The sequence below is a fragment of the Malus sylvestris genome, chromosome 11, assembly GCF_916048215.2.
Source record: "Malus sylvestris chromosome 11, drMalSylv7.2, whole genome shotgun sequence".
Classification (NCBI taxonomy): Eukaryota; Viridiplantae; Streptophyta; class Magnoliopsida; order Rosales; family Rosaceae; genus Malus; species Malus sylvestris.
The window spans coordinates 15,010,504-15,035,384 of NC_062270.1; the positions used below are offsets into that span (position 1 = coordinate 15,010,504).

At 36.8% G+C, this 24,881-nt stretch overlaps 2 protein-coding genes across 6 annotated transcripts; both read left to right on the forward strand.

The window, feature by feature from the left end:
• The first annotated feature begins 4,038 nt into the window (after window positions 1-4,038).
• On the forward strand, window positions 4,039-13,936 carry LOC126590879 (peptidyl-prolyl cis-trans isomerase CYP71-like). 5 transcript variants are annotated; one of them, XR_007612185.1, is made up of 14 exons: window positions 4,039-4,339; window positions 4,695-4,780; window positions 5,942-6,030; window positions 6,781-7,020; window positions 7,135-7,256; window positions 7,757-7,832; window positions 8,036-8,143; window positions 9,473-9,649; window positions 9,763-9,980; window positions 10,313-10,445; window positions 11,577-11,800; window positions 11,941-12,094; window positions 12,417-12,581; window positions 13,580-13,936. XR_007612185.1 is itself a non-coding variant. In XM_050256393.1 (13 exons), exons 1-13 carry the CDS (start codon window positions 4,155-4,157, stop codon window positions 12,498-12,500), a joined length of 1,896 nt encoding a protein of 631 aa, XP_050112350.1. In that variant the 5' UTR covers window positions 4,039-4,154; the 3' UTR covers window positions 12,501-12,762. The 5 variants fall into 5 exon arrangements, 3 of the variants coding, with proteins under 3 accessions (XP_050112350.1, XP_050112351.1, XP_050112353.1); XR_007612184.1 differs by lacking the exon at window positions 13,580-13,936 and adding an exon at window positions 12,681-12,762; XM_050256393.1 differs by lacking the exon at window positions 13,580-13,936 and having other exon boundaries at window positions 12,417-12,762.
• A 1,895-nt stretch (window positions 13,937-15,831) lies between these two features.
• LOC126590780 (MLP-like protein 423) lies at window positions 15,832-16,897 on the forward strand. Its single transcript, XM_050256288.1, has 2 exons — window positions 15,832-16,132; window positions 16,500-16,897. Exons 1-2 carry the CDS (start codon window positions 15,946-15,948, stop codon window positions 16,769-16,771), a joined length of 459 nt encoding a protein of 152 aa, XP_050112245.1. The 5' UTR covers window positions 15,832-15,945; the 3' UTR covers window positions 16,772-16,897.
• Window positions 16,898-24,881: the final 7,984 nt, after the last annotated feature.

The window sequence follows — 24,881 nt, forward strand, 5'->3', positions numbered from 1 at the left end:
AGACTGTCCAATGCGCATAGGGTAATTTTTCATACTTGTGATCACTCTCTAGTTATTTTTTATCAAGCATATATTGTGATGCATATTAAGTCACATAAGAGTTGGATATTACTCATCGCATTTTCGATACGTAAAACAAATTAGTACAAACATGATTATACTCACTCGTCTTCATCAAACCCAAAACTATATCTTTCAAACAAACCCATCTAATTAAACTCACATACAGGTCCCTAAGCACTAAATTTACAAAAAACTGCACGCATTCAAAATTTCAAACTTGACAGAAATAAATATTACCCTATACCCACTATTTTGTAACAAAAAAAAACGTTCAGAAATAACGATTTTATCTTTTTTTTATTGAAAAAAAAATTGTTCACTCGGATGAAAAGCAAAACACATTGGCCACCAGAAATACCAAAGTAAAGGAAAAACACGTTAGATCTCAAAATGTCCAACTTCCAATTCGCAATTCCAAAATTTTCTCAGGAACCAAACAAAGAAGGATAAACGATGACTAACCACTGTCGCCAATGAGGAGAAGCTTGATGAGATAATCGTAATCCGCTCGAGCCCTCATCGGTTGCAAAGTAGCCATGAATTGATTGATTCTCTAGCCGACCCCAAATTCCAAATCGAAACCACTCTTTGCAACCCAAATTCCAAACCAAAAAATCAACAAAAATCAAAATCTAAGAAACTGCAGGAGACCGCAGCAAGAGAGAGAGAGAGAGATGAGAGAGAACCCTTCAAAGAAGCTTGTAGCGGGCAGTCGGTGGCAATGTGAAAACGATCCAATGAATTTGGGAGGCGACGTCGAGTTTCAGGAATTCGAGTTTTTAGGTTGTCTGTATAATACGTGGGATCTGATCATCAGCAACAATTCTTTCTTGATGCACAATCTCGTATTCCTTACCTACATTCTTAACAGCTAAACCAAAATCAAATTAGTTGGAGGAACATGGAAGAGGAGCAATACTATAGGATGCAGCAGTGATATGTGTACTTGCAGTAGCTTCATGATTAGCGATTGGAAGCTCAACATCTGGTTCAAGGGAATTGGAATATTGCAAGCAGGCTCACGTGTCCAACCTCGAGGCACCCCCATTTTGAGGCGCCAATCTCTAATCGGCTTGAACAATCTAATCAAGAACGAATATGGAACAATTATGGAGAAAGGAGATGCAGAGATGCAGAGATGCAGAGATGCAGAGATGCAGAGATGTAGAGACAATCAGAGATGACAAGGATGATTCCGTCCATTGCACAAGGAAGGAGAAAAGAGAGACTGAGAGAGGCTACCGGAATAACTGAACAATCTAATCAAGAACGAATATGGAACAATTATGGAGAAAGGAGATGCAGAGATGTAGAGACAAAATCGAACCTAGAGTGGAATCTGGAGAATGGAGATGCAGAGATGAAGAGATGTAGAGATGTAGAGACGATCAGAGATGACAAGGATGATTCCGTCCACTGCACGAGGGAGGAGAAAAGAGAGACTGAGAGAGGCTACCGGAATGACTAAACATACGGCGGAAGAGAAGGGCTAGGAAAAATAGACGGCGGGATCGGGAGAGAGGGTTACGGCCTTATGTGAGTGGGGAGAGAGAAAGGGATTAGGGCTTTTGTTTTGATCAAATGGTAAAATTGGAAAATAATGGAATAGAAAAGGGGAGAAGGGGTTTTTTTCGTCCAAAAAAGTTCTAATAATATAAGTGAAATAGAATCCAGCGGTACATATTTACTCTAATTTATCTTACGGCTGTTATTTAAGTAAAGTCTTTAATAGTTTTTTAATTAATGTAGAAGTGTAAAAAATATAGAAAAAAAATATATAAACGCTCATAATGACAAACTTTACAACTTCGTGAAGAGCTTAACTTCGAAATTTGCCACTATAATCATGTAAATCATAAATCAAAATTTAAACGTTAATTGTTGTTTACATTTATGCTTCATTTTTCTCATCAAATTTTATTTTTTCGGATTTTCTTTTTTGAAAACATGATCTATTAGAGGATGGAGGAAGATGAATGGTTTGGATCGTTGATATTATGTTCAAAGTTTTACGATTAGTGAAAATATTGCTTGATATTTATCAAGGTTCTACAAACTATATGACATCGATTTATATTTCAGTTAACCATAAATATCGAAACGTGATATCAAAGGTTTGAACCGTTCGTCTTCTTACATCCGCCAGATGATCATGTTTTCAAAAAAGAAAATTAAAAAAAATGAAATTTAGTAAGAAGAATAGTGTAAATGACAATCGACGATTAAATATAAATTTAAGGTTTATGGATTAGAATGTTGGATTTCGAAGCTGACCCCTTCATGAAAGTTGTAAAGCTTGTCACTATGAGTGATTGTGTGTGTATATATATATTATTTTTTTACATTTTTTACACTTCTAAAATAATTATTATTGATTTTATTAATTTTGCGCTCAAATAAAAAACATTATTCATGAGGATTTGGAGGATTTTAAAAATCTAAACGATAATATAAGTGTAACAATTATCTACTCGTGGAGGAATAATGATGAATCATGAGTGTTTATATATTTTTTCACATTTTTCATAGCTGTATGTATGTCTTCTTAGTTCTTGCCTATACAAATACTATACTAGTTTATTTTAATTTTGAACAACAACATGTTAAGTAAAATTTATCCTAGTAATGATAATAAGGAACTATTTTTTTCTTAACTTATATAGAATAATAATACAAAACTATATATTTAATATAGAATATATTGTATTTATTAAAATGGCTATTGTATTTTATAATAAATCTTTTAGTAATTAAACTTTAAAATTATCAAAATAATTTATTTCTTAACGGGTCGAAATAGGTTACCCAAGCCTTATCCGCGTGTATACCTGTTAAGAACTTGTTATTAACGGGTCACCCGATAATGACCAAATTAGTTATCGTGTTGATCTGAAACCTGTTATTTTCGTGTCGTTTTCATGTCGTGTCAGAAACTGTTGGGTCATTCTCTTCAACCCACTACATCTGTCATTTAAACTCCCCTTTAGAGTAGCTTCAAGTATTAATACCATTTCTAATAAAAGATAGAAGTAAGAACGAAATAGTTATTGGTAGCAGCATAAACAGGCCAGCCTTAGGACCATAAGACCATCTCCAATCGAAGGGTCCAAGGGGCCAAAGGGCCGAAAATAGCCCGAAAACCATCTCTAACCGAGGGCTAGGCCAGAGGGCTCTGGAATCTAGGAGGGCCCCACGGAATCGGAGAGAGCTGGCTATTTTTTTTAATGTTTTGTTATTTCTGTCGGTTATAACCGACATGATTTCTTAAGAAAAAATTCAAATGCAACGGCTAGTAGCCGTTGCATTTTTTTTTTTTACAGTTTTATTATTATTTTTTATTTACAAAATTTTTCATATAACTTCTATTTTTTCCTATAACTTCTATTTCACAAAATTTATTTCATATTTTTTTTTAAATTCCATTTTTTTCCTATAACTTATATTTCACAAAATTTGTTTCATATATATTTTTTAAATTCTATTTTTTTTTCTATAACTTCCTAAGCCATTATACAACATTAAATTAAATTGTAGTTTTAGTTTTGAATTTAAGTTGTATTTTTTTTTCCTATAACTTCTATTTCACTTAGCCATTGGATTTGCATTTAAGTTGTAGTTTTTAAATAATAAATTATGTTTGGCCCTATGATTCTTTGGCCCTCGGTTGGAAACGGTTTTTTGTAAAAGGGCTAAAACGAGCCCTCTGGCCCTTGGTTGGAGACGGAGGCAAATATGGCCCTATACTGTTCATTAAAATATTAATATCTTGGAGAATCTTGGAGGGCCAGAGGGCTAAAACGAGCCATCTGACCAACCATCAGTTGGAGATGGCCTAAGGTCCACAACCAATCATCGTTAGGTCCAAAGATTACACTAGTCCGGCCCAATCTTGAGCAAAACTAGCCCAACTTGTAACGGTCCGGAACCCCGTCTGAAAAATGGCGGCGGTGTTTCATTGTCCCTGTTTAAATTAAAAAATCCAGATTTCCAGTGCCTTCCTTTCACTCCAACAAAATCCAGCTTCGCCTTACAAACCTACTGCTTCGGTGCGATTGCAGTGTTTCGTCTCCAGCAAAACCCTAGGAGCAACCATGGAGGAGCCTCAGAACGGAGGAGAAACCCTAGCAACAGACGTAGCCGAACCGCAGAACGGCGTGGCGGAGACCGAGGAGGAGCCCATGGTGGGTCCCGGCCCACCCCCACCCCCTCGCACTCGCCCCAAACGGCCCCTCCAGTTCGAGCACGCCTACCTCGATGCGCTTCCCTCCGCTCAAATGTATGTATTGATTTTCCCCCCTTTCGGTCTCCTGATTGTTTTTTTTTGGTCCAATTCTTAGTTTGAATTGGGAATTTCCGTGATTATGTATTCCAATTTAGTTGGAGTTTCAAAATGTAGTTTCGACTCGAAAATGTCAGTTTGTTGTTTGGCTTCATAAACCCTTAAACCCTAGGAAACTCAGCTCGTGTTAATTGGGCAAATCCCATGTGTTATGATCCCTATTGTTTTGGCCGAATGAGTTGAATTCAAATTCTTGATGTTGATTTCTCCCTGCCAAGAGCATTAGCAGTTAGGTAGAATAATTCTCATGTAATTTTTTCTTGTATTCTCTGATTTTTGGTGGCATAAACAGGTACGAGAAAAGTTATATGCACCGTGACGTTGTTACGCATGTTGCTGTGTCAACGGCGGATTTTGTTGTAACTGGAAGCATTGATGGTAATGATTTTGCAAGTCCGAAAATTAATTTGAAGTTATTTCTCTTGTATTGTACATGTCATCTGCTACTTGGGTAGATATGGTGTTAATTAATGAATTGGCTACCCAGTTAACTACTCTTGTGAAAACTGTACGGGTAACGTGATTAATGTGCATCCACGTGGCATGATGTGGGTAAGATAAGGAGTTGTAGCCTAAGCAGTGGTTGCTAAGTTTTGATGACATTGTGGTCAGTAAGAGTTTAATGCAGGGCAGGGTGGCATATATTCTAAGACCAGGTTTGGTCCCAAGGATTGGATTGGATAAATTGCCACTTTGAAGGTATGTTGAATTAAGAAATGAAGGCCTACTTCCAAATTTTTATCCAAGTTGAAGGAATTAGATGGACAAGTGAGCTATCCAGTCCTATCCAATCCAAGTTTAGGAACCGATTGGATTGGAATGTATAACCTACAAATTAAAGGTATGTCGAAGGGAGAAATTATAAAATTATTGCAGAGGATAGAAGATGGATTACTCATGAAGGAAACTTACCCATTGTAATCCTCTTTAAAATGGTAGGATTAGAATGGATGAATTTCCTTCAAAGCTAATCCTCTTCTAATCCCCTCCAAATGAAAAACCATTCACTTCCACCTTCAATATACCTTGAAATTTGAGAGTTCTCCATTCCAGTCCAATCATGTGTACCAAATGAGCCCCATATGTAGCCTGATAGTATATATATGTCTGCAAGAAAGAGAAAAAAGATTCTTTAGCCTAATTTTGATTCCTATGTGTTCTAGTAAAATGGAAGTATGCATTTTAGATGATGACTGCGTTTTAGTAAAATGGAAGTATGCATTTGATGAAGTGTGTGTTTGAGTCAAATGAGATTTGCATAGCTAGGATACTATGTCTATGTTTACATCCTGAAATATCAAGGAATGGACTTTCCTGATTTTCAAAATAAGTGTGTAAATACAAGGATGGGTATAAGTTTCCTTTTGCCACTAAATATCGCAGTAATATGGCCAATTCCTATTACTACCTGGGGGGAATTGATGATGTTACTCATAAGACCTTGCGTTATGATCTTTTGGTTTTCTTCTATTTGTAAGCTATTTATATGCGTTTGATTCCATTCCTTATTCTTGTTTTTTGTTTTCGTTTTTCTACCAGGACATTTGAAGTTTTGGAAGAAAAAGGCTGTTGGCATTGAGTTTGCAAAGCATTTTAGGTCCCACCTTGGTCCAATTGAAGGCTTAGCTGTGAGTTATTCCTCCACATTACTACATGATTACTCATGCCGTATTTTACTTTTAGATTGATCACTGCTTTCTTTCTAAATATTGGGTTGACTCTAAACATGCAATCGAAGTAGTTTATCCTTAATACAACAGCGTACACATAAAAGCTGCATATTTTTCTCCTGTTTTAGTTTGCGCGACTTAGGATTCCTGAATATGTGTTAGGTTGTATTAATCACAGTTAGCTGAAGTTTTAGCTCTCAAACTAATGAGGTACAGTTATCTGTTTCTAATCCTGTTTGATAGAGGATATGTTTGTCAAGCACACAAGCTCTGTACACTCAGTTTATTGTGTAGAGAACTAGTGGTCATCCTGTTATTCCATGTATTAAAAGTTAGCTGCGCCTTTTTTTTTTTCTTTTTTTTTTTGATCCCCAGTTTTGTTACTAAATAAAAGTGATTTCTGATGCTGTGTCCTCAAATTTCAGACTCTGATGGTAATGAGAAAAGTTTGTCCATAACCATGTTTAGTTCTCATGTTTTTCTTAGTTCCTCTTACTCATGGTCATGGCATATACATGAACGTCCTGATTTGTGTGTGTTGATATGTGAGGATTTTTTGTATTTGGTTTGTAATTTTCAGTTTATTGTACACCTATTTATTTGCGTGAGCCAGCCTACCTTTTTTATTTCTTTGATTATTAATGATTTTATGTAGATTTCAAACTCCCTGTATTGCAGTCATCAACCATAACTTGTTCAGCTATGCAGGTTAGTGTTGATGGTTTGCTTTGCTGTACAATTTCAAATGACAAGTCTGTGAAGATATATGATGTAGTCAACTACGATATGATGGTCATGATTCGCACAGAGTTTGTTCCTGGTGCTGTTGAGTGGGTCTACAAACAAGGGGATGTCAAAGCCAGGCTTGCCATCAGTGACAGGAACTCGTCATATGTACACATTTTCGATGCACGATCTGGTACAAATGAACCTATTATCTCCAGAGAGGTATGTTGTTGCAATGTTGGAGTGGCATATTTTTATTAGAAAAATACGTACCTACTTTAAACAAATTGAACTTCCAATTTTGTTTTCCATTTCTTTTCTTAATCCACTCCTCAGGTACACTTGGGCCCAGTGAAAGTTATGAGGTATAATCCTGTATTTGATACAGTGATTTCAGCTGATCAACAGGGAATGATCGAGTATTGGAGTCCTGACACCCTTAAGTTTCCAGAGACTGGGTATGTGCACTTTGGCATGTTAATACGATAATTTTCCTTCACCAATATGGTAGAGAAACTGTATAAAAGTACACCAAATTTTTGTATGGAAAACTATATGAGGATCATAAGTTCATATGATCAACATTCACATTTCCGGTAAGATTGGTTTTGGTATAAAATTGCGGTAAGACAATAGTACTACTGTAGCAGTCAGAGCAGTCAAACTTACCAAATTTTGCTTACCTTTATCCTAGTCAAATATAACCAAGCCAGCTTTTTAGAAACTAGAGAGATAGAGAGAGAGAGAGACTGCTAGTAAGAATTCAACATGTGCTGTTTTTGAGAGTGTTGGCAATTACATTTTGTGTGCATATTTTTTGTTCTCCATTCACTTTTCTATCATTAGCATAGCAAATAACACAATTCTGATTACATCTGTTCATTAAGGATTTACTAATCAGGTGTTTAATTTGTTCACTTCCTAATAGAACCATACTGCTTTCATGTGGTGTTTGCAGGGTGAAGTTCAGAATGAAAAGTGATACTAATCTTTTTGAAATCCCGAAATGCAAAACTACCGTTTCTTCTATCGAGGTACTGTACGCGATCAATCTCATAAGAATATAGATCTGGAAATCGATTTGACTTTTTCAGGCTTTTGATCCTTATGAAGTATGTACTGATTCTATTTGCACATTTAGATAAAGCTCAAACTTGTCTTTTGTTTTGTTTCAAACTTTTTTAATAGCTGATGTATGATGAAAGAAATTTGTTACAAAATCTCTTTGGTTCCTCAGGTTAGCCCAGATGGTAAGCAATTTTCGATTACATCGCCTGATCGCAGGATACGTGTATTTTGGTTTAGCACAGGAAAACTACGACGAGTTTATGATGAAACTCTTGAGGTATCAACAGTTTTTTACCTGAACATTTTTTTTGTATGTATGTTAATTTCTAATGTGTAAGTGATTAGATACCAAAGAAGGAGAGTGTGATATCTATAAATTAGCTAGAGCAAGGGAAAAGAAGACAAGGGACCTAAACCAAGTGAGATGCATAAAAGATGAGAATGGAAAGGTTCTTGCTACAGAGAACGCAGTCAAAGACAAATGGAGAGGTTATTTTCATAATCTTTTCAATGAAGGACATGAAAAGAGTACTTCTTTGGGGGAGTTGAGTAACTCACAAGAGTGTAGAAACTACTCTTTTTACCGCTGAATTAGGAAGGAAGAAGTAGTTGTAGCTTTGAAATAGATGAAGCATAGAAAAGCAGTGGGCCTAGATTATATACCGATGGAAGTGTGGAAAGTCTTGGGAGAGACAGGTATAGCATGGCTCACAGATCTTTTCAATAGAATTTTGAAAATGAAGAAGATGCCAAATGAGTGGCGAAAGAGCACTTTGGTACCTATCTACAAGAGTAAGGGCGACGTACAAAATTGCATGAATTATAGGGGTATTAAGTTAATGAGTCATACAATGAAGCTCTAGGACAGAGTAATTGAGCCTAGACTGAGGCAAGAGACATGGGTCTCGAACAACCAATTCGGGTTCATACCAGGACGGTCAACCATGGAGGCAATCTATCTCTTCAGTGCAAACGGAGGCTCAAATGAGTTAGGGGTGAGGATTGGAGATCAGGAAGTACCAAAGAGCAAGCGCTTTCGCTACCTAGGATCTATCGTGCAAAAGAATGGAGAGTTGGATGGAGACCTCAACCATAGAATACAAGCTGGGTGGATGAAGTGGAAGAGTGCATCCGGCGTGTTGTGTGACCGTCGTATGCCATTGAAGCTCAAGAGAAAATTTTATAGGATGGCAATAAGGCCGGCAATGCTTTACGGCACAGAATGTTGGGCGATGAAGCATCAACACGTACATAAAATGGGTGTAGCGGAGATGAGAATGCTTCGTTGGATGTGTGGGCATACGAGAAAGGATAAGATTAAGAATGAGGATATCCGAGGTAAAGTAGGAGTTGCTGAAATTGAAAGAAAGATGAGAGAAAATCAGTTACGGTGGTTTGGACATGTGAAACAACGGCCTACTGATGCTCCGGTTAGAAGATGCAATTACAGAAGATGTGACACAGAACCGAGCGCAATGGCATTCTAGGATTCATATAACTGACCCCACTTAGTGGAAAAAGGCTTTGTTGTTGTTGTATGTTACTTTCTAATGTTTTAAGAATCTTTTTTTTTTGACACTCCTATTGATCATCTTGCGCTGATTAGGTGGCCCAAGATCTCCAAAGAAGTGATGTGCCTTTGTACCAGCTGGAAGCTATTGACTTTGGGCGAAGAATGGCTGTTGAGAGGGAAATTGAGAAAACAGAATCTGCCCCACAGCCGAATGCAGTTTTTGATGAAAGCTCAAATTTTCTCATATATGCAACTCTCCTTGGAATAAAAGTACTAGAATAGAGTTGGACTATCCTCTCCCTCTCCCCCTTCCCATTACCTCTCTTGAGTAAAGAAGGAAACTAATTTGTTTTTTTTTTTTTAATTTTGTTTTTCTATTTCAGGTGGTAAATTTACACACTAATAAAGTTTCCCGAATTTTCGGAAAAGTGGAGAATAATGATAGGTTTTTGAGAATTGCCTTGTACCAAGGTGACAGAAGCAGTAAAAAAGTTAGAAAAATTCCTGCTGCTGCAGCAAATGTTAATGAAAGCAAAGAGCCTTTGACAGATCCTACTCTCATATGTTGTGCTTTCAAAAAACACAGAATCTATCTATTCAGGTACTAAAATAATTCAGACATCCTCGACGACACTTGTGCGTTGTTTTTTTCTTTTAAGCTTATACTTTTGGTTCATTACTACATGGCTAATGATGATCGGATGCCCAAATATTTTTTCTGGCCCAGATTTGTACTTGGAGGAAATCTTGATAATGGTAAAAGTTCTTGGAAAGAAGAAATTGGATTACGATTTGGGATATAGGATTGAAGTATTCATATAGCTATTGTGGGATGCATATCTCATCCATTAGTGTGACTACTTTATATTCTGGTGTTTTGGAACTGTGATTCTGCATTTTTAATTTGATCTGACTTCCTTGTGCTCTGTTCAGTCAGAGAGAACCAGAGGAGCCTGAAGATGCAACCAAGGGAAGAGATATATTCAACGAAAAACCTCCTGCTGATGAACTCTTGGCTGCATCAGAGATTGGTAAATCAGCTACAACGTCTCTTCCTGACAATGTGGTAAGTTTGTTTTTTCCTTGTATCTTGGATGTAATGGTCTTCTCCTCCACTTTACTTGTACTTTTCTTAATTTTTCAATAACAACGCTTGATTCTCTTGTAAAATAATTTTAAGCATGGAAACTGAAATTCAAACGGTACACTTCCCTTCTGTTCTCTTTTCTGACTTTACTGTTGTCCTCAAATTAGAATGCAAAGGGGAGATAAAAAAGGAGTAAAAAGAGGAAATATAGGTTTTGCATGTTTTTCGATTGTAAAGCATATTGGACTCTTTTTGCTTCTTCCTGTTTTCTTGGTATGCTATCATTCTCACATTACAAAAAAAAAAAAAAAAAAAAAAAGGAAAAGAAAAAGAAAAAGAAAAAGGAGAAGATGATATCAGACTCTTTTGGTTTTATATTCTTTTGCAAGACATACAATAAGGAATTGACAAATACATTGTAAAAAGGGAACTGCTAGTGGAACTCCAAAAATCTAATTGTACACGCCTCACAAGTGTATTTTTCTTTCTAAATAGTAAATATTGAAATTTTGGAGTGCCAATAACAATTCCCTTTAAATATACAAATTTATATATTTTTATTTTGAAATACTTTCCTCTTATCAAAAAAGGAGTTTTATTTGTCTTTATGAAAAAAAAACGTATATTTTCAAGGTGAAAATTCTTGTTATACATTCCAATATACGTTTTTCTTTTAGTTAATAGTTATGGTTTAATTTCTTATATCTTCTCATCTGGAATTTATTTGATAATTGGATGAATCATTACCCAAATTATTAATGTAATGGAAATTTTTATGTCATGTTTTCTTTTCTAGATATTGTCATCTGAGCAAAAAGTATATAATTTCACCCTCTTTAGACTTGAATCCACTAGTTCTGGTTTGTTTTCTAGTATAGATCTTTGGATGTGTGTATAACTTCACTTTCTTTTGACTCAAATCCACTAGTACTGGTTTGTTTTCTGGTTTAGATCTTTGGATGTGTATCTTCTTAATTATGAGGTCTGTTTCTCATGAAGATTTATGGCTTCAGCATTGCTTTGTTTTCATGCATCATGCTCTGTTTAACTGTATTCTTTGGAATATGTTACAGCCTTAGGTGTCTAATGTTCTATTTTCTTATTCTTCAGATTTTGCGAACTACAATGGGTGACATACACATGAAATTGTATCCAGAGGAATGCCCAAAAACTGTGGAGAACTTCACAACACACTGCCGAAATGGCTATTATGATAATCTCATATTTCACAGAGTCATCAAAGGTTTCATGATACAAACAGGAGATCCTTTAGGAGATGGTACTGGTGGACAATCTATTTGGGGACGGGAGTTTGAGGATGAATTTCATAAAAGGTAAAGAATTTAATTTCATTGACCGAGTTGAAGTTGTAACGAAGTCAGTTTCTACTTTGTCTGTTTTCTCTTTGCAATTTTTTGTAGTATCACAATTCTTTGGTAAGTATTCAATGATGTAAATCGTTCTTTTGTTGCAGTTTACGACATGACAGGCCTTTCACTGTATCAATGGCAAATGCGGGCGAAAACACAAATGGATCTCAGTTCTTTATCACCACAGTGGCTACTCCCTGGCTTGACAACAAGCACACAGTTTTTGGCAGAGTTATCAAGGGGATGGATGTCGTGCAGGTACGATTGAGCCTTAGCTTTTATGTTTATCATCTGCATGTGGTCTTTCTTTTTTCTTCTCCTTGAGATGGGGAGAGGGAGAGTGATGTGCAGTCTTCACGAAGAGGAGAGGAAGAGATTTTAAATGGCCTGAAAATTAGTCATTGATTAGGGACGAAAATGTTCTTTGCCAAAGACATTTTGTTTTTCTTGCAAACTTGGAAATTATCCAATGATGACTGGCATTTATGTATACCTTTTACTCGTGAATCACGGCTACTAGTATGAGGGCCCCCCGTGTGACTGGTTAATTAACGTCTGAGACCCATCTTATTGTATGCAGGCTATAGAAAAAGTGAAGACAGACAGGGGAGAAAGGCCCCAAGTAGACGTGAAAATTCTGAATGTTACTGTCCCCAAGCCTTAAGATTCTCCCTTTCGACGATACTTTCCAAATATGGTTGGTGATCGGTTTGGTGGAACCTTGACTGCAAAAGATTGCATTCAGGTAATTTGTTTATGCCGTTTAATGTAGGGTAGATTCACTTGTTTTACTTCCACGCTTCATGCTTGATGCGGATTACTTAGCAAGATGTTACTTGTTCAGGGGAAAAAAAAGAAACAACGTTGCCATGGTAATTTGTTTATGCCGTTTAACCGTTATTTATGTAATGCTTTTAACCAGTTGAGTTCCATGGTCGTATGTTGTTAATTTCCTTCAACTCAAATACCTTTGACAAACAAACTTCGTTCACTAATGTTTTTAAAGTTTAAGCTGTAACCGAGGCAAAGTATAATTCAAACTTTTAGTTAGGGTTTCCGATGAATATCTTAATTAAGAGCCTACAATTTTTAACAATCGAGTGTATAACTATACTGTAGGAAAATGCTACAGAGATCGCATGTATTTGATTTTTGGTATGGAGTAGCCCAGAAAAAATAAATGTAGCATAATTTGTTCTCATAATAACCGATGTATGGTAATGACAGATACATTCTTTCGTATGTAATTACGTTCAAATTTTAGTACATTATTCGCACATATTTTCCTAGATGTCTCATAATTGGGAAGTAACAAGGAATGCAACATCCCAATATAACATGACAAAAAACATCATCGTAGATAGTGAATTAGGAAGCTCAGCTTCAACCGAGGCCAAGGCTTTTTCGCAACCAACAAAGTCGTCTCCGGCCTCTGTGAGCACAAAACAAATCGGCTAACCCAAAATCGTACGCACTTCTTTGTAGCTTCGGAGCCATTAACACTCTTGTCGGTGGCGTTGAGCGTTTAAAGAAAAAAAAAGGTTTCCTTTGTGCTGCATTTGATAGTGCTAAGGTAACAGCGGCTACACCAACATATTTGGGATTAGATGCTGAACGATTTGGAATATCTTTCCATAGGATTTTTACGCATTGTTTATGGTTGTAGCCGAATTGGTTTTGGGTTTGCTTGCAAACACTCCTAACTAATTGTGGCGCTCTTTGCATTTGCAAATGGTGCTGCAGACGATGAGAGACATAAGACTAAAGAAGCAATGAACACTGCATAACCGTTGTGGAGTCCATTGCTCAAGGTGTGTATTTTCAAATTCAAGCTAAAGTGGTTACAAATTAATTTCTTGGATTAAGCAATGAATAAATGGAGTATGATATATATACAAGCAACTCAAGGAGGGTAGAGGGCTAAATTTAGGAGCGTAAGTTCATGCACTTTTTTGTTTTGTTTTTTTCTTTTACTTATTAAACCCTTGGATGTAAAACTAGCCTTAACATGTTCCTCTAGTTCATTTTGTTTGAACTAAAACTCAGCAAAAGCTGGACATCATGGTTTCTAGAAATCCAATACAAGTATATAATTGGACATCATGGATTTTGGTAGATATTTATGGTAATTTAGCCTCTCTATAACTCAACGAGTTTCACCGTTACTTCGCATCATCGACCGTAATTTTGACTTCAAATTTGGCCGTTACAGAATTGTCGTAGTTCGTCTTCATTTTCCGCTATTGAATGAAATAATGGCCAGAGTCAAAAATCGAAGCAAGGAGGGGTCTCTAGACCATATAAGAAATAAAATAGAATATAATCAACGGGAGAAAAATTTAGGGATAATTCTAGTTCTAGTATAGGAATGGAATATTGTAAACAAAGGCAAGTAGCGGAGTAATGATATTTAATATTTGAGAGAATTATATTATAAGCACCGAGCTTGTTTTTAAGTTTTGCAAAAAGAAAATTACTATTTTGGAGTTGAACAAACATCAATCATCATTACTCAACCAAAAACACACAAAATAAAGCTAAAGCTAACAACCACAAGCAAAAGCATACAAAATAAAGAAAAAGCAAGAGAGGCCCAGGCCTATTCCTCGTTCTCGTGTCATACGTATTTCACGTATTTTTAGGTTGAGTTGTTTGTGATATGTAGTCTCGTTTTAGGAGAGTTTTGTGTTGTTGCTATAAGCGTGTTCCAAGTGTGTGGTTTTTTTTTTAATTTTTTATTTATTTTTTAATTTTTTTAATATATGGGATGTTATGCCGATTTGTAATTGATCTATATTAATGATCATTGTCATTTTGGTGGCTGATTGGGGGTTTTATTACAGTAGGGTGTGCGTTATTTTCTTTAGATCATGTCAGCTTTTGGTCTCTAAAGATTCTTTACCCGTATTTAGAGTCATACATGAGTTTTGTAATCTTCTCTTTTCAATAACATTATATATTGTCTTCTAAAAATAAAGAACAGCTGCGTGTAAAATTCCGTATTAGGTTCATTCCTGGCATATTTCTACATGTTTAAAAAATATTTGGGGTTCAAGTTTTGACTATTATATTTTCAATTATGTTTGGTTGAAAGCTGAACCAGAAGCTCATACAAATTGAATAGACTCCCAGGCAAATGAAAAATGATGCTTAAAATTACACCGGTTATTTATCTTTTTATTATTATTATTTTTTTTTTATGAAAGAGAAACATTCCATTAATCAACTATGCAAAGAACACCATCAACATAAAATACAATTCATGAATATAACCGCAACAAGAAGACAACACAAAATTTCAATCACATCCAACCACATAGAAAGATAACGCTCATCATGACAAATCTTGCTTCACTTTCTAATGAACTTGCTCATGAGGATGCTCATTTGCAAAGAAACCCTGCTATGAGACATAGAAAAAGGTCTTCATCATCCTTTGTCAGGTGAACAGACCACAAAACCACAAACTTATATAAAAACACAACACAACCTAACGGTGTGATTCCCTCAAGCCACCACAATGGTACCACCATTGAGAGATTGCACCACGCTTCGACGATCCTGCAATCTAGCTATTTGAGTCCAATTTGAAATTTATTCCCATCAAGTGGACAAAACTTCACTACACAAAAAGCTAATTAACTGGTGCTTCCTACCAAATTAAATTTTGAACCAGATTTCGTATCTGATATATTCCCAAAAAACAAAAAAACAAAAAAATTCCGAGACTTTTATACCATTCAATTTTCTGGATAATGTTTCAAGGAATTTTATTAAAAGAACCCTATATTAGTCTTGCCAGAATTAATTTCTTAATTCTCCCCCCTAAAACAAACTCCATTATTAAAGCAACAGAAAATGACATGCAGTGGAATGATCGTAAAACCGAAGGAACCAAAAGGGAAGGCATTAGAAGTACTCGAGCAAAAACACAAACTGAGCTCCATTATTTATAAGTGGTCACACAAACCACTTGCAGAGGTCACACAAACCACTTTCAGCGGTCATACGGCTACGCATTTGATGACAATATATTCTGAAAGTTCTGAAATAAACTGCAAGTCTATAAAAACACCACAATTGCAATTTTAATCGTAAAAGATATATCGATGGCTCAAATTGCCAAGATTGACGCCCAAGCAGAGATAAAATCCTCGCCAGATAAGTTTCATGGCTTCTTCAAGAACAACATCACCTCTTTCCCGCAGATGTTCCCTCAAATCTTCAAGAGCGTTGAAGTAGTAGGAGGAGGTGCGCTCAGAGCCGGTGCCGTCTTTTCTTGCAAATACGACCTTGGTAAGAGACTTATTATGTTTAACCAACAATTTAAATCATTTCTTTTTGGGTTCTTTAGATATATACATATACATACATACATACCATACGAGTGAACCTAGAGATCGAGGAGAGAACTGAACACATGACCTCGAGTAGAGAAGGAACCTATGTATCATATTATAGTTTGTTTTAATTTTTTTAGCTTTTATTAAAGCGTGTCTTGTTCTTGCTCAAAATGACATGGCAGACATGCAGTTCTCTCATATTGGTTCGAGTTTCGTCTATGAGATTTGAATCTCAACCAAGTAGATAGTAATACCAGCATCACTATACAAAATGATCATTTTCGATTATAAACATTTATAATCAAATTTACATCGTGCAGGAGAGGGTCCAGTGACGGCAAAAATTAAGATTCCAGCGGTAGATGATGAGAATACATCAATCAACTTTGTTGTCCTTGAAGGAGATGTTTTGAAGCTGTATAAGACTTTCAAGGCAAAACTTGAGATTAGCAAAGCAGGAAATGGTGGCAGCACAGTAAAATGGACTTTGGAAGTTGAGAAGGCAAATGCAAATGCACCCGAGCCGAAGCTCTATGCGGATCATGCAATTAAAGTGTCCAAAGGCATTGATGCTTACCTGGGCAGGGCTTAATTCAATGCCTTTTCTGTAACACATGCAAACTCTATTATGTGCGACACGAAGTTAATGAGTGCTACAGAGACTTATTATATTGTCAACTAAATTACAATAATAAGAAAAAGTGGCCTTTAATATAAACATGAGTGTATAGAAGGAAAAAATTGGGTGCCCACTAGTTATTTTTTTTAATGATATTGAAGAGGTTTTAAGTTCAAATCTCCTCACCCTATTTGATATAGGAAAACAATTTAGAGAAATTGAATGGTGCAGTGAAACACTTTAGAGCTTGTATCAGAAATGATGTCAAGTTTTAATTAAAGCACGTATAACATACTTTCATCTTAAAGTCACTGCATATTAAAGTGAACGTATTATAAAAAATTCAAATTTAAGAGGAACATACGTTGGTTGTGTTGTAGGCCTAATTTATTGAACTGTATAAAAGACAAAGAGAGAAAGGGGGTGCAACAATAGTAGAGAGAAAGAGAGAGAGATGTGTAATTGTGAGGTGTGATTTATTCCATCCCATTGTGCCTTTATTTATAGTAGTAGGAAGGTTAATTCCTTACCCTTTTAGGATTACAACTCTAATAGGATATTAACTACTAAGGAGAATATTTAAAGATATTCCTAGATACACTAGGATTTACACAATCACATTCCTAATCTAATAGGACTGCAACACTCCCCCTTGAGTGTGTAAATACTCAAACAAATGGCACATCAGGTCTTCAACGATGAAGCAAGTATAGTTGATGAAGTCATTGGCACAATGAGCTAATGCAAGTCGCAAATTTACGGAAGAATGCATAAAAGGTAAAACTCACAAAACCTCGCTGTGGTAAAATCTAATGTGGGATAAAAACCCATAGACTAAGGAGAAAAGTGAGAAGTTGCATTAAGTCAAAACTATACATCTTCTGGACGCAAGTAGAAGAGCTCACAATGGTATGATTTGCCCAGGATGGGTGCCTCGTCAAAACCTAATTAGGTAGCAAAAACTCAGTGGGAAAAATGCTCCTAATCGTAGAGAAAAAAAGTACATTAAGATCAAGTGAGTATACTTTTGGATACTCTCCCTGAGTTTGACAGAACTTCCAAATGAGAACTACAAGCATTGCATATGATAGTTAGGCATACCAATTCCTCGGAGAAGCTTCTGGAAGGTTGACTTTGGTAGTGACGTCGTGTAGAAGTCGACAAGGTTGTCTTGCATGACTTTAATCTCTTGATGCTTTGCTGATGTAGATGCAATATGTCTTGGTATTGACTTCGTTGATGTGTTATGACTTGGTCGGGTTGATACATGTGGCATAGTCTTCATAGATTGTCGTTGGACTCAAAGATGGATGAAAACAACAAGTACTTTGAATATGCTCAACAATGACTCCTAACCATGTCTCACGTGTGGCATAGTGAGGTGAGTCTTGGAACGATTTGAAGGTTTTGCAACTAAGGTCATATCATGGACCTCCAAGATATTGTGATATCCCTAAATGATAAAGACTTAACTATTAGGGGATGTTGCCTTGTGCAGGTTTGATAAGTAACATGCGTCAGCATAACAACAAGGCAAGCATCATTCCGAGGATTATGAGGGTCGGATCCGCTTGAGATGTGTTGGGATTAGCCCAAATTCGTAGTACCTTTCAGGATAGCGGAAAAACATCTTTAATACCAATTCAGTGGTTGCATGTAGGCGCGGTGCTGCATCTTTACCAATAGATCAACAGCGAAGGAGATGTCCTATCTAAGGTAATGAGCTAAGTACAACAAATCGCAAAGTTGAACTTAGATATGGAATTTTGGATTCCATAACCTCTTCAAGGGTCTTATTTGCATATAGTGTATGGAAGATCGTAGGTATACTCAAAGGTAACACCTTCAGGGTGTAGTTCGACTGGTAGACCAAAGTACTGTTAGAACTATACTTAAACTTTAGGTCAAGGCATAAACGAGTTTTCCCAAGATCCTTCATCTCAAATTCCATTTTCAGGTGCGAGGCAGTTTTCTCAAGCTTTTCTAGAGTCTTAGTGAGATTCATGTCAGTAACATAAACTATAACTCTAGCAATTAGGAATAATACTTCATTGTTTAACATGCAAGGGCATAATTCATATCCTTAACTGATCAAATAATCACTTAGATGGGTAAATCACATTTGTCAGATTGCTTCAATTCGTAAGTGAATGCCTTAAACAAGTTGAGATGGTGTTCCGTGGTTTAGAACTATTTGAACCAGTCCATATAATTCTTCGGGAACTTACATGTAAATCTCCGTATCAATATCCCCATGGATAAATACTAACCATATTCATAATGCTGCAATCAATCATAGGGCGTTTGAGAGAAACCTTGCACCGTAAGGCGTGCTTCATATCGCACTATTTCATACATCTCATTACACTTCCCTTCCCACTTGTAACACAGCAAGGTTACCTTGGGCAGTGTAGGAACGATAGGTCCAAAACACACTTTGGTAAGCAATTTAACCTGGATTGGAATTTCGGTTGTCCAATCAGTTTTACGTTGTCACTAATCAACAGAACACGATTCGATATCGTCGCTTTTCATTTATGTCGGTAGCTACCATATAAGTGAAAGCATCATTGATGATAATCTCATTCCAATTCCATTATCTCATCCAAGCTAGTATACTGGACCAAGAACTTCAAGTCTCGGGAGTAATTCGGATTAATCTCATGAGATGGAAATGATTTGAGCAACGATCGAGTATAGATTCATTGTTGTGCCATGTCTTCTTCTTCTAGGGAAGTGAATCCTATAAACTGAGTGATATTTCGTGCTTTAGGCCAAGACAGATTGATTGGCTATTCGCTGGCGTACCGGACCGTCCAACAGGGACGACACACCCTTTGGGGATGTTGACTTGACTTTCGTTAAGAAAGTATATCCTTGCAGGCATGTTTGTAGCTGGTATATGATCTCGTCACTTTAGCTAGATTAGAGGAATGTGTCTGGAGAAACATTTTGACAGTTAGAATACATCGCACTTGTGCGGTATGGGGATCGAAATGAGACATAGTGGGTAACGTCCACGCAAATTCACGTTGTTCTACAATAACATTGATGTTCTTATCTCTCCTTAACGATGGGAGGATTGTCTCATTGAAGTGACAATCCGCAAATGAGCAGTTAAGAGATCGAATGCAAGAGATTTAAGAGAGCTAGTGTGAAAGAGAATCATAATCGACAAAGATTCACATCCTTCTTTTGAGGACCCATATTGGTACGTTGCGATGATGCAACATGGCACATGGAATGCACACCCAAAATGTGTAAATACGAAGCATCAGTTTAGTACCTAGTAACCAACTGTAACGTCGAATAAGTTGGGTAGCAATGGATCTCAAGGTGGACCAACATAGTTGCATACAAGATAACATAGCCCTAGGCAAAAACAGAAAGCTTGGTGCGTTCACCAAGGTTTGGGCGATCATTGAAATTGTGCTTTATGATCACTCTGTAAGGCTATTTAGGGTAAGCTGAAATTCGATGTTCAATTATAAACCCAAAAAACATGTAATACTTTATCGAAAACCGTCGATATAAACTCTCCGGCATTATCCAGTCTTTTAGACTTTAGGGATAAGTAGGGTGGTGAACCCTTAAAATTGGCCAGGAGGTTTAGCTACAATGTGTGTGGATAAACATGTGACCAATTTGTCGATTCATCAACCAAAACCATAAGTATTTATATGGTCCGCATTTTGGTTGGATTAGTCCATATATATTCCCTTGAATTCATTGTGAAAAAAGAGTCGTTTTGTATCTTTGCGAGGGATGATTTAAAAAATTAATTTCCCCAATGAGGAGGCTTGGAAAAGTGTGCTTGTAGGCATAAGATCCTTACTTCGGGTAAGGAGATGTGTTGTAGTATCATTGTTCGACCTAAGTGTCACAAATGGTCATGCCAAAACAAGTAAATTGCTCAATCACCAAGCTCCAGGCCGGCCACATGTGGTGTGTTCCTAGTTGGGAGATAGCCCATTGACCCCAAAGCAAAGCTTCAGGCTCATTTTTGGAGTGGTGCAAAGATATTTCACTCTATTTTCTCCAGTGGTTTCATTCATGATCATTGTCATCTCGAATATCCTTAAAAAAGCTCAACAATGTTCTTCAGGAACGAATAGAGTATAAGGTCTTTGCCATGGTAATTCAATACCATTCATACAACGAGGAGTGTGCCAATGTTCTTAATTAGGTTGGATATACCTGAAGTCGTTCCTAGAGATGTGATTTAGGTATAAAGTTAGTGTGCGTAGTATCGCATTCATCTGGACAACTAACTATCCACATTCGTACCTAATCATGTGTTTAATTGAATTCGGTCACATGTATATAAGAAACATGACTCAATTAACTCGTATTCAAGGACAATATCAATAAGATTATCCATAACTAAAACAAATACCAAAGCTTGAATCCAAGAACATGAAAAAAAATTCACAAAGTAAATAGTTTACTTTAGGGGATTCGGCCAACAAGGCCATCCATGTCAAAATTCTACTCTTCTAACAGTGTTCGATGGAGCAAAATTAGTCTCACATATTGACTACGAGAATGGTACTCCTCAACGACATTGGTAAGGGCAAGAACAGGTGCATAACCAATGATCTATTCCATCAAGACGGAAGTAGATTATGCAGGGTTAAGGTTTGGAAATATTATCCCTTATTCTTGAAGTTTTAGGTCTTAGGTGCCAAGGATCACGCTTCGGGCATGATGCCACACCTTGGTAGGCCTTGATTCTACCATATGTTGTAAAGTGAGAGAGACAGACCCAAACTTGGGTACAGTAGGCTCTAGTCAAAACTGGAGGGGTCTGTTCAGTAAGCCTCTATAGAAGCAGAGCAGTATCGTTCGGTGCACCTTTGCCGAAGTAGATCATGTCATTTCAGTGCATCACTGTTGAAGCAGGGCATTACTGTTCAGTAAGCTTTGATTGAACTGGGTCGAGCCATTTGGTAGAATCCAGTCGAACTGGGTCCATACCTTTCTCTCACGTTTGTGGGTGTAATTAGATCCAAAAATTTGGTAAACTTCCACTTTCTACATTGCTGCTTTATGAGCGAGTTAGAAACATGGAAGGATGAGAAAAGTATTCTCTAGTCAAAATTTGTTTGGATTTATAAATTTCATAATTGTACTCATTCGTGGACGTAATCATGGTGTGCTTCAGGCAATGTCTTTCATGATTAAACGGTCCGTAAGAGTGAGCCAAAGAGCCATGAAATCCTCATTTGGGAGGTATTTCCGTGAGTAATGCTTTGGGCATAAGTCTTCGAGTGAAGATCATGGCGGAAGGTTATTCAACTATTTCATGCCATTGTTGACTACAATGGTTAGTCAAATGGAGATTCACGTCTTGTACCCTACATAAAGTGGTTTTGGTTAAGAAACGTCCAAATCAGTGAAATCGAACTTGTTACGGTTTGACAATCCATTGAATGAAGGGAACGAGATTGTGATTGGTGCTATGGATATATTATATCCATAAGCATCAAAGTTAGAACATTCGAGGTTCTAAGACATGATATACATGAAAAACATCAGGTTTTCATGGATGTATTGTTTTATGAAAACTTCGGGTTTCAAAGGCAGTAAATTTGAAATTACAGGTTCGAGTTTAGTTACGAACTTCCGGTTCATAAAAGGAGGTACCTGTAACACAGAATACAATATACAACTAAGTGTAATGGATTTGTATTTCTTTAGGAACTCAAGTGTGAGTGCTTCGGGACTACGAAAGGGAGTCAGCGGTTTAAAGAAAAAAAATAAAATATTGAATCGTTAATGTCCAAAAGTGGGCTTCAGGCTAATAATTGTGGATGTCTTGTCAGATTAATGGACTGCTGATCACTTTAATTAATTCAATAAATCGGGACCATTCGGGGTCGATCGTAGAAGCAAAGAAATATAAAGATCCAGGCCTATGCACATAATTCATGTTGACTACAGGCCATTTAGGAGGCAGCCCAAAAAAATGGGCTTAAATCTGTTGTGGGCAACCCCAGCCCAAGCTGGATTACCGGCCAAATCAATTAGGGAAGCCCAATTGGGCTTGGTCCGTGAAAAAGAAAAGGTAGCCTAGGCTGCTAGGTGTTTAACCAGCGTGAGTTGGTGTGGGCTTTGGGGAAAAAGTAGCCCATTTTCAGGCTGGCTACAGGTCTAGAGGGCTATAAGCCCAGAAAAGAAAGAAACAAACTGAAGCCCAAGTGGGCTGAGTCTGGACAAGGCCTAAACAAAACCCGGTTTGATTCGAGCACCCTAGCTTCGCCATGATATGTGGTGTTCTTAGGTGAGGACGGCTTGAGGTTCACCTGAAACCGTTAAATTCACGACGAAGACTCGCTCGACGTTAGAATCGAAGAAAATGGCAAGTTGGTTGTCCAAGTTCCAATGAGATTCACGGAGAATCTCCAAAACATATCGAGGTTTGAATCTCGAGGTTGAGGACAACTTCTAGTCGTCATGGCTCACCTACAATCATTGAAATCAATGGTAAGGGTTCGACTTCAGGCGAACCTGTGAGGTGGTGACAGTGACGATGAGAAATTGTGTTTGGATTTTTGGGTAGCAGCAGCTCAGCTCCTTAGCAATTTGGCTCGGCTCAGCTTGAGCTTGGTGTGAATGTAGCTTCAAGTTATGACTCCAGCGTGTTTTTTATTTTTCCTTCAAATTTTCCAATTTATATTATTTAGGGTTTTCAGAACCCCAAATAATAATAATAATAAATCATGCTTCTATTTTATTTAGATTCTTTGACTCACAAATTCCACATAGTATAATTGCGCATTGCATGAACGTATGTATATATTGACAAATATATGAACATATACAATATATATCGGAAGGAAAATATAAAAGTAGAGGGTTCATGCATCATGGGGAATGTTTTCATGCTTCAAGGTTTTTTCAAATATCTTAATTTGTTTTAAAAGAACCTGATTGGCAGAAAAAAACCTTTGAATTTGTAGAAGATCCTTATCTAAAAGCCGGAATTGCATCTCCAATGCGTTGTATCACATTCAACAAAAGAAAATTAAATTGATCAATAACATGTAGATCAATTCAATAAAATAATAAATTAATCATAAAAAGAATGATTAAAACATAATACTATCCTGATTGAAGATCAAACTCTTTTTAGCGTAGTGTTAAGAGCGTGCTGATAACGTGTTGTAGACCTAATTTACTAAACTGTATTAAGGAAAGAGAGAGGGGGTGCGACAATAGTAGAGAAAAAGAGAGAGATGTGTAATTGTGAGTGTGATCTATTCTACCCTATTGTGCCTTTATTTATAGTAGTAGGGAAGGTTAATTCCTTACCCGTTTAGGATTACAACTCTAATATGATATTAACTACTAAAGAGAATATTCAAAGATATTCCTAGATACACTAGGATTTACACAATCATATTCCTAATCTAATAGGACTATTTTTTTCACCATTCCTAGATACCCTTTTAGGATTACAACTCTAATATAATATTAACTACTAAAGAGAATATTCAAAGATATTCCAAGATACACTAGGATTTACACAATCACATTCCTAATCTAATAGGACATTTTTTCACATTCCTAGATACCTTTTTTGACACACCCCGATCCTAGAATCAAGGCGTGCTGGCCGTCACGTGAGCATGACGTAACCAAAAGTGCGATGCGGAAGCAAAAGATAAGAGAAATACGAATAAACAAAAACCAAATACTAGCAATAATAACCAAGTAACGTGCTAGAGTAAGTTTAAGTGTGAGACACACAAATTCAGAGCACAAGTACTAGGTGTAGTCAAGTAGGGCCATAACTAAATTACAACACCCGCAGGTGAGTCCTACATTTATGTAGTCTGTCAGTACGCCGTGGGAGTCCTCGTGGGCCACCAACGCTGCTAACTAGAACCTGGAGGGGCGCAAAACAAAATTGAGTGGGTCAGTAAAACCAAAGCTTTTCAAAAACATTTCATCAAAAACAATTTTAACCCCTCGTTGTAAAACCTGTATACTTTCCCAGAAAATAACATAATAGTATATAATTCCTCATATATCTCAAATCATCAATCTTTATAAATTCCAGAAAATATGTCATGCCATA

Excerpts from the sequence above, each read along its gene's own strand:
- LOC126590879 (XM_050256393.1), top strand. The coding sequence starts at position 4,155 with ATGGAGGAGCCTCAGAACGGAGGAGAAACCCTAGCAACAGACGTAGCC. Across the intron at positions 6,031-6,780 it reads GTCCAATTGAAGGCTTAGCT|GTTAGTGTTGATGGTTTGCT; the intron begins GTGAGTTATTCC and ends TCAGCTATGCAG. Across the intron at positions 7,021-7,134 it reads AACCTATTATCTCCAGAGAG|GTACACTTGGGCCCAGTGAA; the intron begins GTATGTTGTTGC and ends TCCACTCCTCAG.
- LOC126590780 (XM_050256288.1), top strand. The coding sequence starts at position 15,946 with ATGGCTCAAATTGCCAAGATTGACGCCCAAGCAGAGATAAAATCCTCG. Across the intron at positions 16,133-16,499 it reads TTCTTGCAAATACGACCTTG|GAGAGGGTCCAGTGACGGCA; the intron begins GTAAGAGACTTA and ends TACATCGTGCAG.